Here is a 13,565-nt window from a genome sequence, read left to right on the forward strand (position 1 = left end):
AATAAGTCGGAAATTTCCTCCCACGTCGTAAGGTTACAATGAATATCAATTTGGCCTCTAGCTTTTCCTACCATTTTATTTTTCACAAATGGTAACAATACTGGCTTTTGCCAATTCGAATACAGAATCTACTTGTTTGATAAACGATCGTAACTTCGTCCTATCTCAAAAGCAAAAGTTTAATTAAATGATCTAAAGATACCTCTACGGAGCTGCGTCCGTAAATAAATAAATAAAATTATAAGTAGTATCGTCGATAATTAATCGATAAATTTGCGATAGTATCGTCGTTTTCTGACATTTCGGAATAGGAATTTTTTGAAATTGAGTCAAGTATTATGAATGTTTCCTCTCCCAGAAGAAAAGCTACAAGTATTAAGCTGTCGCGTATTATTCTCGCACTTTGAACGACTCGAAACGTAATTATTCTACAACAAAGAAAGAGCTTCTAGCAATCGTCAACTCGGCAGAGCATAACCTTAACCTAATCTAACCTCAACCTAACCCCAATCTAGGTATACAAATCATCGAGCACTACAGTGGTTATTTAATTGCAAAAAACCCTCTTCGAAACTAGTGAGATGGCGATTGAGATTAGAAGAATACAGTTATGAAATTAAATATAAAGCTGGATGTATAAATTCAAACGCAGATGGACTTTCACGACTTTTTACGATAAATCAAAGCCAGTTCGCTGACGCATAACCTCAAACGTATCAAGATTTTATAATTCCATTACACATAATTAGAACCGATAGAATTTTCGAAAAAAGCTCGGTGTGTTGCAAAAATTAACGCACCAATTATTCTTATCTGGTCCTTAGATTTAGAGGAAAGAAACCGATATTCTGAATATATATAATCAAATCTTGGCATAACTGACTTACAGGCAATATTACATGGTTTTTTTTTTTATTTAGTTGTTTACATTCATAATTTGTCCGATTTGGACATTATATTACACGGTGTCAACAGTTTGAAGAACAACAAGCAAATAGTTTATCTGCTATTCCCATAGAATCTACACTTCGATAAGATAAAGTATAAACATTTGTTCAAGTGCTTCCAATCCTAAAATACACAGTGATAATTTTGTCTTTATTTATCCTCATAAAAATAATAATGTAAAACGTAACTTATTATACGAAATGCTAACGCAAATGATTTAAAGATATCTCATAACAATAAAATAACGCCAAAAACACAAGGCGAAATAAATAAAATTTTACAAGAAAATCACAACAATAAACTAGCGGGTTATTATAGATTTAATAAAACATATAATGAAATTAAGGAACATTATTATTGGCCCACAATTAAGATGGATATTCAGGATTATATAAAGTCGTGACATTCCTGCCACATTAAAAAACGAACTTCAAACCGACTAAGCAACCTATGGAAACTAGCTCAACATTTGATCTTCCATTTGATAGACTAGCCATGGACATAGTAGGCCCATTGTCTTTAACCGCACAGTAAGATCTACTGTTACCAGACCACGAACAGTAACTGTAAGTAAAACCCTAGTCGAACTATTTATGCGCTTTGGAATTCCCAAATCAATCCTTTCTGGTCAAGGACCTGAGTTTATGTCGGACTTAATACAAATTTTCTGTAATTTGTTTAAAATTAAACATATCACCACAACTCCATACCACCCACAAACCAATGGATCTCTTGAACGCTATCATTTAACACTCAAAGACTACCTAAAGCATTTATATTAAACCAAATCAAACAGACTGGGTTCTACTACAGTTCACTAATCGTACTCCTTACGAATTACTCTTTGGTCGTAACGCAGATTTAGTTGTTCCTCTCTCAATCCAAGTCTTATTATACCATCCTACCGGAATTGAAGAGCTGTAACGACTACTAGAAGTAAGTCTAGAAGGTGACTCTAGAAGGTAAGTTCATATGCACCGATATACACACGGCAAAGACCACCGAAGGTTCTTCACATGTGAAAAAGTGCAGTACTACTGTACTACACGATAAAGAACCACCTACCGCAGGAGTGCTCAGCGAAAACGATAAACGCCGACATTGAAACATGAAAATATGTCGGAAACAATCAATGGCTATACGTTTTGCAATATCCAACAACCCTGACGATCATCTGTGAGAAGACAAGGACCACATGAAGGAGATCTCGAAAACGTACAAGGCTCTCTTAACTATGTATTTTAATTATTAATAACTGTCCAACGAATAACAATACTCATAGATTACTTTAATTTCAATCATATATATATGTCGGAGATGAAAGAACACCGGAGCCTTTGAAATTTTGGATAATCCCGCAACATTGTAACCTAGAGTCTACTATAGCTGTAATTGAACAATTGTAGTTATTCAACCCGATTGTAATTATTCGAGAATTGTGATAATGAGCTTGGGCTCGAGGCGACAGCCAGTCGCCGAACGTAGCCGCGGTCGCGGGATGAACGCTTTGTCTAACAAAGGCATGGAGCAATTCTATAGCTCTCCTTAAAAGGGAAATAGTTGTAACACTCGACAATAAACATTCCAACGGTCTCTGTCCCGTAGCTCGCCACACGCAGACCCTATTCTTCGAGTAAGATGATTGCCAGATGTCGATGCGTCTCCGCAGTACATGTTCGGCTAGCCCGAGGGCCCGTTATAAATCTTAAGGTTTAGTTAACTAAAGTCCTTCAAACAGACAAACAGTCTTTGTCCCAACTACGAGAAGATAGGGGAGACATATTTTTCAACGAGCGACGTCTCCCACTAGCAACTTTCCCTCGAGGGCGGCTAGCATCCTTTTCTAACCACCGATATGGAGATTGACCAATTAGCAGCAACGTCAATTTCCCTTACTTTCTGAACGAAGGCTTTTCTCGACGAATCCGATGATCTCGTATCCTTAGACACACCCCGTTATAGTTTTCCTCTGTGGCATCATCGGGACGGGAAAGGCATTCTCGCTCGCGATCTCATCGATTAAGGAGTAACGCCTTCGCGAGGTGATTATTTTCAGACTTAGACTTTGTGAGTATGTTCTATTGTCATCCCGTTGGCCGCGGATTCGTTATCGAGCCCGAGAGCATCGTCACTAGTGTCGCGAGTGCTGAACCGCCGTGATCAATTGTCAAGACTGTAATAATTCTATCATTGCAATAAACTACGCCTGTGTGTACCGTATCAATGGCTAATCCTCGAGAAGATTCATTTGACGCCCACAACCCCATTCCCAGTGACGATCCGACATATATAACTGCGAATTATATGTAATTAATACTCATAGATTTAAGCCTATAAGACAACAGTGTCAAATCTTCTACCATAGGTTCTGTATAAGACAAACCTACATTGATAACAATAACTGTTAGATTAATGATAAGATAAATTTTAGAATGTATGCAGATTCAGAAACTATGATCACCAAAAAATGGGGGAAGTTGGATGACCAATTCCTTATTTATACTGCAACAAACATCATAGATTCGTCCTACAACAAACACCCTAATCTCTGTTTCTCTTCCTGAATCATCCCAAACTTCGACTCTTTTTTCTCATCATTCCTCCTTGGTCGTTGTTGTAGCCATATTGCTCATCCTCGCCACTAGGGTATAACCACTTCTCCATAATAGACAAGGAGAATTTTGCAGTCGCCACTAGCGTACAGTTACCCGTTACGAATAAAACCTCTAACTTTTCAGAGCCTATTGCCAAATTTCCATCATCCGGAATTCAACAACATTGTCTCGACGATACAAAGGCGATACAGATCTTGAAAGAAAAGTCGCTACCGTGTCACATTACCACATTGGTTTAGGGGGTATCATCCAAGTAGTTAAGGGGATAAAGCATGAACAGTCATTGAAGAGATCCAGCAGCATCCATGAACAGATAAAGTATAAACAGATCAATATTGGAAGATAGTTATAGGTAAAATATTATTTGCTGGTTGGTATTCAAAATGTTTTTGCCCATAGCATTTACATGCTAATTAGTTAAGTCCAAGTATATCAAATTTTGTATCATTTGATAGTACATACTTTCATACGACTGTGGACTCCCACAGTTGAGTCCCAACTGCAGTAAAAAAATATTTTCCGACTGAAATTATCTATGTATTTACAAGAAAACGTAAAGCTTTGAACGCTCGGAGTGGTCGCCTGGACTTCGGCATCTCTATCTTCCATACGGGTCGAACACTAGCCATAGAAACGCCAACGACGCCACAGAAATCAAGGAACTGCTCAAGCAATCCAGCCAAAACACTGAAATGCTAACAAAAGTGATAAATGAGCAAAATGCAGTACTCAGACAACAAACGCAACAAATTACAATGATGCTACAATGACTTACAAACACGTTAAGTAAAAAATAGAAATGGACACGCTGAAAATAGCAGCTTGGAACTCCGGTAGTCTACAACAACGGGCCCTCGAAACTAAAACATTTCTGTATAACAATAATATTGACATATTACTTGTTTCAGAAACACATTTCACACCGAGAAGCTACATGAAAATACCATATTACACTATCTATGGCTTAAAACCAATAATAGAGAAGGAAAAATTAATACCAGATCAGCAATTTGGTTTCAGAAACAAACACTCCACGATAGAGCAAATGCACAGACTTACAAATGAAATAATTCTAGCATTAGAAAACAAACAATACTGCAGAGTCCTCTTTATGGACATCGAGAAAGCATTTGACAAAATAAACCACGAAAGTCTACTTCAATCAATGAGAAAACAATTCCCGGATCAGATATACCATTTAATTAAATCTTACTTAAGCAGCAGAACCTTCGTAGTAAAAATTAAAGACACATACTCTGAAGTTAAAGACATCAAGGCAGGGGTTCCGCAAGGAAGCGTCTTAGGACCAATTCTATACACACTATACACGGCCAACATACCAACAACTACTAATAGCAAGATACTGACATTCGCGGACGACACAGCGGTACTAGTCAGGCACAGTGACCCTGCAACAGCAGTCACATCACTACAAGAACATATCACAAAAATAGAAAAGTGGCTTCAAGTTAAACAAATTAAAGCAAACCCCGATAAATGCAACCACATTACATTCACACTGCGAACACAGATACCTCCAAACATTACACTGAACGGCACGCACATAATACAAACAAGGCAAGTCAAATACCTAGGACTCCACTTAGATACACGATTCACATGGAAACAGCATATTAAATCTATAATAGACAAAATACAATTAGCAGGGAGACAAATGTATTGGTTAACAAGTCGAAAATCCAAACTAAGCATAGAAAACAAACTAAAAATATACAGAACGATCATAAAATCAATTTGGACGTACGGAATACCACTTTGGGGAACAGCAGCAATGAGCCATGTAAGCAAAATAGAGACAATCCAAGCTAAAATTCTTAGATCAATTGTAAACGCCCCATGGTACGTTAGAAACGAGGACATAAGGAAAGACCTCGGAATACCAACGGTCAAGGAAGAGATTAGCAGATTCGCAAGAAGCTACAGAGAAAGAATAGCAACGGACCCGAACTGGCTGGCAGCGGAAACGGTCGACACATCAAGCATAAAAAGAAGATTAAAAAGGAAACACCCAACAGATCTCACAAAGGACATAACCTAACAAACACGATGATGGTACCCCGCTGGAGGTAGCCACCCACATGATATATTAGTATACTGCTATAATACTTTACCAAATGTCCTACTGGACAAATTGTAAAATTTAAATAAATAAATAAATAAAAAACAAAAAAAAAAGATTGTAAACGCCCCATGGTACGTTAGAAACCATAGAAAGAAGACTAAAAAGGAAACACCCAGCAGATCTCACAAAAGATATATCTTAACAAACACGAAGATGGTACCCCATTGGGGGTAGCCACCCATGATAATCAAACAGATAAAAAATTCTACCAAATATTCAAATTGGACAAATTGTGAATGTGAAATTTTAAATAAAAAAAAAACTATCTATGATAGGAAACACCCCTCAGAAAAAGCATACAAAGAGGCCAATATTTTTCAATATTGAAAATAAATGAAAAATATACAGAACGATAATAAAATCAATTTAGACGTACGGAATAGCGCTATAAGGGACAGCAGCAATGAGCCACATAAATAAACTGCAGTGGTTACAAGTGAAAATACTCAGAACAATAATCAACGCCCCATGGTATATCAGGAACGAGGATAGACGTAAAGATTTAAAGATACCAGCGGTCAAAGAAGAAATCGGCAGGTATGCAGAAAAATACAAGGAAAGAAAGGCAACACATCCAAACCAGCTGGCTGCTGAAGCGAGCAAAACTCTATAGAAAGAGGACAAAAAAGAGAATACCCCACTGACCTGACTAAAAAAATAAGAAAGTCAGACTCGAAAGTGGTATCCCGCTGGGGGTAGCCATCCACATGTTATTTAGCAATTAAGCTAGAAAAATTTACCGAATGCCCAGCTGGACAAATTGTGAAGCACAAATTAAAAAAAAAAAAATTATCTTCCGCTATTAATTCCTGTAAGGAAGATTTCTACTCCGAGTCACCGTGATAGCCGCTCTGATCACTGTGTCCTTTTAGAATTTTCACGATGCATTGAGAATTGATATTTCGCACATTAAATAAATACTCACACTACTAGAACTTCGACGTTAGCATACGAGTCCGTTGATGCGTCAAATTTTTGTAAATACAAATAATCGTACTACGTGGTTACTCCTCGTCAAACTTTCCGTTACACGAGAATATTCATCCCCTCCAATAGGTCTCCGTTTTGGTCGACGTTCGGCAGCGATTTTCAAGTTTCTTCGCGTTTTGATTACAGATTCACATGAGCGAGCCTTTTTCTTGCACCCATTGTATGAACTATATTTGTGTCACACTAGATCATTGTTCATTTGTATATATGCTTCGTGCGTGTAAATATCACAATGTCATATATAATAAAATTACGCCACTTGACTGAATTAAGCACATTGTAATGAATTCTCCCGGAATCGGAAATCAGCTCCCCGTTCGCAATTAGTATTTAACGAAACAATTCCATCCGTCTTACGCATACAAACACACACGAAATGAAAAGAAATACCTTTCTCGATAATTGATATTTTTTTCAACCAGAAAAACACGTTGTTCTAATTCCACATCTGATATGTGGAATATTATGTGTAGAAATATAATTTATTATTTGTATAAACATATCCCGATTTATGGGATTTACTCAGAATGGTAGAAAACGCACAGAATAGTCGATTCCGTCCGCCCTTGTTGACGATTCTATGAAGAATACTCGAATATCTTCGGCGTTGTAGTCGCAAAACCCTTGAAGCCTGCGAACCCCTGAAACAGCAAGGCGCATAATTTACGGCACCCTCAAATGTCTCAGCTACCTCTTCCTGGAACCGGGGATGGCGAAAATCAAGACTACAAGTGTTCAAAGCCTCGTGCTTCTGAATAAACTGCTGGAATTATTATTAAAATAAAATTTAGGTTTTATTATGATAAAAACATTATCGCAAGGAAAGTAAATTTAATTTTATGTCTACAACGCTATTGCGCATGGAAAATATATTAAAATTATTGTATCACTCCACTGATCCATTATCGTTTAAAAGGGAAGATTTTCTTTTCATCTCTAAAAAGAATATAATAGACAGTTAGTTTCTCTTTCTAAGGCAACTAAATTTAATTAGTACAGAAAAGTATGAACATTTTCGTAGGACCACACAATGAAATGGACTGTTGTAGCGTGGAACCAAAGCGAATATACTTCATTTATAGTGGAACTAAATAGATTCTTTTATACGATAGCGTGGAACATCTTCAGCACTTGACCGCTGAGGGCAGCACTAATCTGAGAATAACCGGAACGATAAGAGTGAGCACTTTCATTTCTGGGATTACCCTGTAGAATTCATTCATAACGCACTACTTAACAGAACATTAAAGATTGCAAAGTTAACGTACATTAATTTTTATAAACAATATAATACTAAGTATGTACGTACTTACATATTTGAATTATATGATTCAATGATCCCTATATAATATCAGAGATTTCCTCTCTAGTAGTACTAGAGAGTAATATGTTTATTATATAGTTATATGCTCTTTGAAAATACATATGAAATGAATTTTTTGTACAGTTTATACATATTAGATTTTTTAATATTTAGGTAAACAACTTCAGTTTCGTTTATAAAGATTCCGAAAAAAGCAACATTTTAGTAAAAAATATATTTTCCTCAGTGTTGCGTACATTTCGTACACTTGATTGTATTATCCGTACTATGTCTTCGATACAAATTGATGGAAGCCTAGGCGAAGGTGTATGTATTTAAAAATTGTTTATTTTATAAATCATATAAGATTAGATAATTTAAGTGCTTTAATTAGAATTTATAGAAGTATATGTATGTAAAAATTATTGAATGCACAAATGAAATATGTTATTTTTAATATTCCTAACTAAAATTTAAAAAGTTATGCTTATGTTTAGGGTGGTCAGGTATTAAGAATTGCACTTTGCCTGAGTGCATTATATAAAATTCCAATAAAAATTAATAATATACGAGCAGGTCGTCCTAAGCCTGGCCTTGCTGCACAACATTTAAAAGGTATGTTCTTGTTAAAATATAACTTTTGATTATTGTTAATCTTGTTTTTTTTTTTAATTGAACATTATTACAGGAGTAGAACTGTTAAAAGATATGTGTAATGCAGAAGTTTATGGAGCTCATATAGGATCAACAACTTTAGAGTTTGAACCTGGTCAGTTAAACACGGATAAAAAACACACATTCTTTGTGGATACAGGAACTGCTGGCTGTATTTGTTTGTTAGCTCAAGTAGCTTTACCTTGTGCCCTTTTTCTTCCAAAAAAGGATACAGTTACATTGATTCTTAAAGGTGGCACAAACGTTCCTATGGGACCACATATAGAATATTTTACAGAAATATTCAGACCATTACTTAATAAATTTGGAGCTGATTTTGATTTTAGAGTTATAACAAGGTATACGTTGATGTGATGATACGAATTTAGCCATTTTGTTCTTAATATTTTGCTGTAAACTATAGATATTTATAGAATATTAATTTTTTAACAATTTATGTAGGGGTTATTATCCAAAGGGAGGTGGAGAGGTACATTTGTACATTAAACCTGTACATACTTTGAAAGCTATTACTTTAACTGATCCAGGAATTCCACATGAAATAGTAGGATGGTCATATGTTGCAGGTGTTGTTCACATTAGGGTATGTATCATATAGTTGTATAATTGTAATATTATATTTCTTTGATACATATCTTGTTTGTTTTAAAGGAAGCACATAGAATGGCAAATGATGTAAAATCAGTTTTAACAAAAGGTTTAAATAAATCTAATATTCCATTGCCACCTATAAATATCGAAGCTTATAAAGAGAATAGATCTGTAACTATTAGTAATGGGTCTGGCATCAAGTAAGATTTAGATACAGCCAAAAATTATGAATTTTATACATTATGTTTTTAATTAAATATGAACGATATCATCAGTGTAATGTGCGCTACGACTAGTGGATGTGTTTTTGGTGGATCAGGATTGGGTTCTGGACGTCAAGAGCTAGTAGCACCAGGTATACAGGCAGCTAATGAAATATTGGACACAATTTTAGCAAAATCCTGCGTTGACGAACACGCACAAGATCAAGTATGTATATTTTTATAAAATAATTAAAAATAATTTGTTATTTTTATCATAAATTATAATTACTTGTATATTTTAGTTAATCATTTTGATGGCTTTAGCTAAAGGTACTTCTAAAATTAATCTTGGAAGTAAAAAACTTACTTGTCATACTCAAACAGCTATAAAAGTGGCAGAATTGGTCTTACAACAGTTTAATCTTCAATTTAAGTTAGGCGAAAATAGAAATGATGGAAGTAATAATTCCTATACCTTAGAATGTGAAGGTTGTGGGTACGAAAATAAAGATATAAAATAAGTAACAGTTGTATATTCAGAATAAGTATAATGCAAAATGCATAGTACATGTATTAGTTGCTTTCTCTCATTGTTACCTTATTTATTTTATCAAGAATAATTATAACACATAAAACAAAGAACTTGTATAACATCTGTTCCTTTTCTTATTTGCAATATTCCTTTTCTATTTCTTTTTTGCAATATTTATGTACATAATTTTTTATTCAATCAGTAGATGAATAACTTTATGATGTTTTCTGTTTTATAGAAGAAGCAAAAATATGTTAAAAAAGTATACATCTAATCATAATAAATATTTTAATAAGAATTATCATTCCTGTTTTTGTCTAAAAAATGGTTCTATAGTTCGTAAGAATTCTCTTTCAAACATTTCGTCTGAAAACCGATCCACAGATGCTCTAAAAAAATAATTTATTTCTGATCATTTGTAAATTTATCTTTCATATTAATCAATATGATTTATTATTAAAAAATAATAACGCAAAAAGTAATAATACCTAGCAACTGTCCTAATGGCATTTCTATCTTCTGGATGCATGTTGATAATATGTGCCATAATCTTTGCATATTCTTCAGCTTCTGTAGCTAAAAATCCATTTTGAGACCCTGGTTGTGTTTCTATTATATCAGCCCTATAATTATTCATATATTACAATTATGTATTAATTTGTGTATTTTTATTTTTATAAAAGAATATTTTTAGCAATAAATTTTATTGACTATATCAATGGTTCTCAGCCAAGTAATATTTTTCTTCAATTCTTCTTTAACTTTAATTTTGCTGGTATATATTTCTGAAAAAGCTGAGGATCCTTTGACTATTACATTTCTATATTTTTGATTACACTTTACCTTGGTCCACCAGAACCATGAGCTACTACAATTAATCCAGCTGCCATACATTCAACAATGCTTATACCAAAATGTTCATTCCACATTGTATGTAAACCTATCATTGCTCGTTGAAGTTCCGATAGAAGTTCCGAGTATGGTATATTTAGTTTAAATTCTACATTTTCATCTAATGCAAAATGTTTTGATAAATCCTTCATATCTTTCATGCGTACTTCATCTTCAAAATTTCGACAAGAACCAATAAGAATTAAACGAATCTGGCAAGATCATGTAATATTGCAATAAAAGCTGCTAATATGAAACCTTTTATTATTTATATCATTATATTATATTAAACTTACTTTTTCCCAAATCTCTTCTTTAACGATTGATCTAAGTTCATACATGGCTCTCAACATTAATGGATGATTCTTTTCTGGTCTAAATTGTGCGACTGATATTATACGAATATTATTACATTTTTCATCATCATTGAGAAGTGGCAGTGATGTTAAGTGCTTTACATTGCAAGGTGGATAAATTTTATGAGTTTTCAATGGACATTTCCAAATTGTATTAATATGTTCTTCGGTCCATGAGGAATTAACCATTACAATTTCTGCCCTACTGCCAACCCAACCATATATCTGAAGTAATTGTTGTAAATTATATCATCAAAGCATAATCAATTAATAATCTTTATATACATACAAGTCCAAATAATTTATAATAAACAAGTTTAGCTGCCGATAAAAATGGATTTCTAGCTATAACTCTTTTATTAGTATGAGAGATAACTCTTCTATAAACATGTCTCAACATATCAGTTGAAATTGTGGGGTAGTGAGTATATGTTGCTACTCTACACCCACCAATATATTTAAATAATGGATATGTAAATGCATAACCCATGGTATCGATGTAAATGTCTAAAACAATATTTTATATGTCATGTAACATAATATATGGTATTTATAAAACAATTATTAAAACAGATATGAAATAAAATTTTACCTGGTACAAAACTATTTAAAGCTTCAATACCTAACCAAATTGATCCCAAACTCTGTCCTAAAAGTGTAAAATATGGATACATTGAAGGTTCCACCCATTTGCGCCTATGTAAGTATACAAATTCAATTTTATGCTCAATTTTATAATTAAATACTTTTTCTGCTTTATTTAAAATTTGTTCTGGATGTGCATCAAGATCCCCAGTATAAATAACTATGCATACATTAGGATATCTGATAAAAATAATAATTTAAACATATGATAATTAATTAAAGTTATCGTAAATAACATAATTATTATTTAATTTATTAATTTATTTAAAATAGTTATACCTGGTTTGTATAGCACTCACAGCAGCCCAAAGTACTCTTTCACCTCCTCCACCTGAATTACAATACGGATGAAAGAAACCTACAACTGTTTCCTTGTGTGATCTTTTCATTCGACTTTTGGAATATTGCTTTCTCCATGTTATTAATAAAATAGGTAAGATAATAAATATACATAATATTTTACATATGACTATTACAAGCAACATATTTAATGAGAATACCATACGCATCCTGAAAGAATACAAAATTGTTAGACATACACATAACATTTGCTAGAAAAGATTTTAAACTAAAATATAATATTCTCACAAGAAAGAGATACAAATCTTACATGAGAAAATAAAAATTCATTTTTTGGTTTTTAAAACACTATAAAATTTAACGAATTGATTTGCCACGTGCTTTTTTACAATGTTTTATATCAATTAATGTAACAAAATATTTTCAACCAAACCATCGCTTAATTTGATCACACACATCTTAATTTACTAACATTTTTTTTTCAGTGTAATTACTATTGTGCTTATTGTCTCGTATATTATTTAATATACACAAATATATATTGGCTTTCATATAATTAATGTGATAATTAATGCAATTCAATGCTCCTTTGAAGTAATGTATATCAATTATTTATTCGCAACATACGAATTTCTAATTTTATTTTTTAATTTATATCGATTTTGTCTCTACTTTTTAATTATAGGCTAGACTAACAGCTGTTAAGAGTAGACGACATTTAAATTCAATATTATTCACACGTGTTACGTTAAATTTAGTAAAATATCATCTAAAAGCGTAGGAGTTTTAATATTCATTCTGCATATATATTAAAGGTTCTTTACAATAATAAATAATTACACAAAAATTTAGTTTTTTAAATTAAACACAGACTTCATTTCGAATTTTTAATTATGCCGCTTAAATTCTATTTTACCACTTTTATTTTATAGCTTTATATACGAGAAAGAAATGAAATTAAAAAATAAAATAAATTGGATCTTTTCTTAATCAGAGAGGAAATTTCCTTTCTGTTTTAATCTTTAATCTAGGCGTCAATTTCAATTCATGTATCTCTGAGACTAACCAAACCCTTTTCAAATGTCATTAGTGGAAGTTTGCCATGGATATAGAAATATGTTATTGTATATTGTAGAGGAGTGCGTAAACGAGTTGAAAAGGCGAAAAATATAGGAATAGAAAAAGATCGCTGCAAAAAGCCTCCTGTATTCTTGCTTATAATAATGCAAGCACATTCGTACAGTATGTAACTATGTATGCAAGCGTAACACCGATCAACAAGCAGCGTCAGTGAGCTTGTCTAATTAGACAAAGAGAGAAGGGAGATAAATTCAAGGTTCTGTTTCTATTCCCATATCGCACTCATTTACGCG

The 13,565-nt window shown here is 33.3% G+C and overlaps 2 protein-coding genes across 5 annotated transcripts; one reads left to right on the forward strand and one right to left on the reverse strand.

The window, feature by feature from the left end:
* The first annotated feature begins 7,845 nt into the window (after window positions 1-7,845).
* Rtca (RNA 3'-terminal phosphate cyclase) lies at window positions 7,846-10,299 on the forward strand. 3 transcript variants are annotated; one of them, XM_033340986.2, is made up of 8 exons: window positions 7,846-7,997; window positions 8,174-8,326; window positions 8,497-8,614; window positions 8,688-9,012; window positions 9,116-9,257; window positions 9,326-9,465; window positions 9,541-9,694; window positions 9,771-10,299. In XM_033340986.2, the coding sequence occupies exons 2-8, from the start codon at window positions 8,288-8,290 to the stop codon at window positions 9,987-9,989; spliced, it is 1,137 nt and encodes a 378-aa protein (XP_033196877.2). In that variant the 5' UTR covers window positions 7,846-7,997; window positions 8,174-8,287; the 3' UTR covers window positions 9,990-10,299. The 3 variants fall into 3 exon arrangements, with proteins under 3 accessions (XP_033196877.2, XP_033196878.2, XP_076482486.1); XM_033340987.2 differs by having other exon boundaries at window positions 7,846-7,993; XM_076626371.1 differs by lacking the exon at window positions 7,846-7,997 and adding an exon at window positions 8,155-8,173 and having other exon boundaries at window positions 8,247-8,326.
* On the reverse strand, window positions 9,987-13,544 carry Alg11 (ALG11 alpha-1,2-mannosyltransferase). Of its 2 annotated transcripts, none has more exons than XM_076626369.1 (8): window positions 13,259-13,544; window positions 12,172-12,402; window positions 11,840-12,072; window positions 11,537-11,754; window positions 11,188-11,472; window positions 10,844-11,103; window positions 10,489-10,623; window positions 9,987-10,389 (listed from the first exon to the last, which is right to left on the reverse strand). In XM_076626369.1, the coding sequence occupies exons 2-8, from the start codon at window positions 12,399-12,401 to the stop codon at window positions 10,302-10,304; spliced, it is 1,449 nt and encodes a 482-aa protein (XP_076482484.1). In that variant the 5' UTR covers window position 12,402; window positions 13,259-13,544; the 3' UTR covers window positions 9,987-10,301. The 2 variants fall into 2 exon arrangements, with proteins under 2 accessions (XP_076482484.1, XP_033196875.1); XM_033340984.2 differs by having other exon boundaries at window positions 12,503-13,544.
* Between the last annotated feature and the right edge of the window lie 21 nt (window positions 13,545-13,565).

This window comes from Bombus vancouverensis, chromosome 18 (assembly GCF_051014615.1).
Source record: "Bombus vancouverensis nearcticus chromosome 18, iyBomVanc1_principal, whole genome shotgun sequence".
NCBI lineage: Eukaryota > Metazoa > Arthropoda > Insecta > Hymenoptera > Apidae > Bombus > Bombus vancouverensis.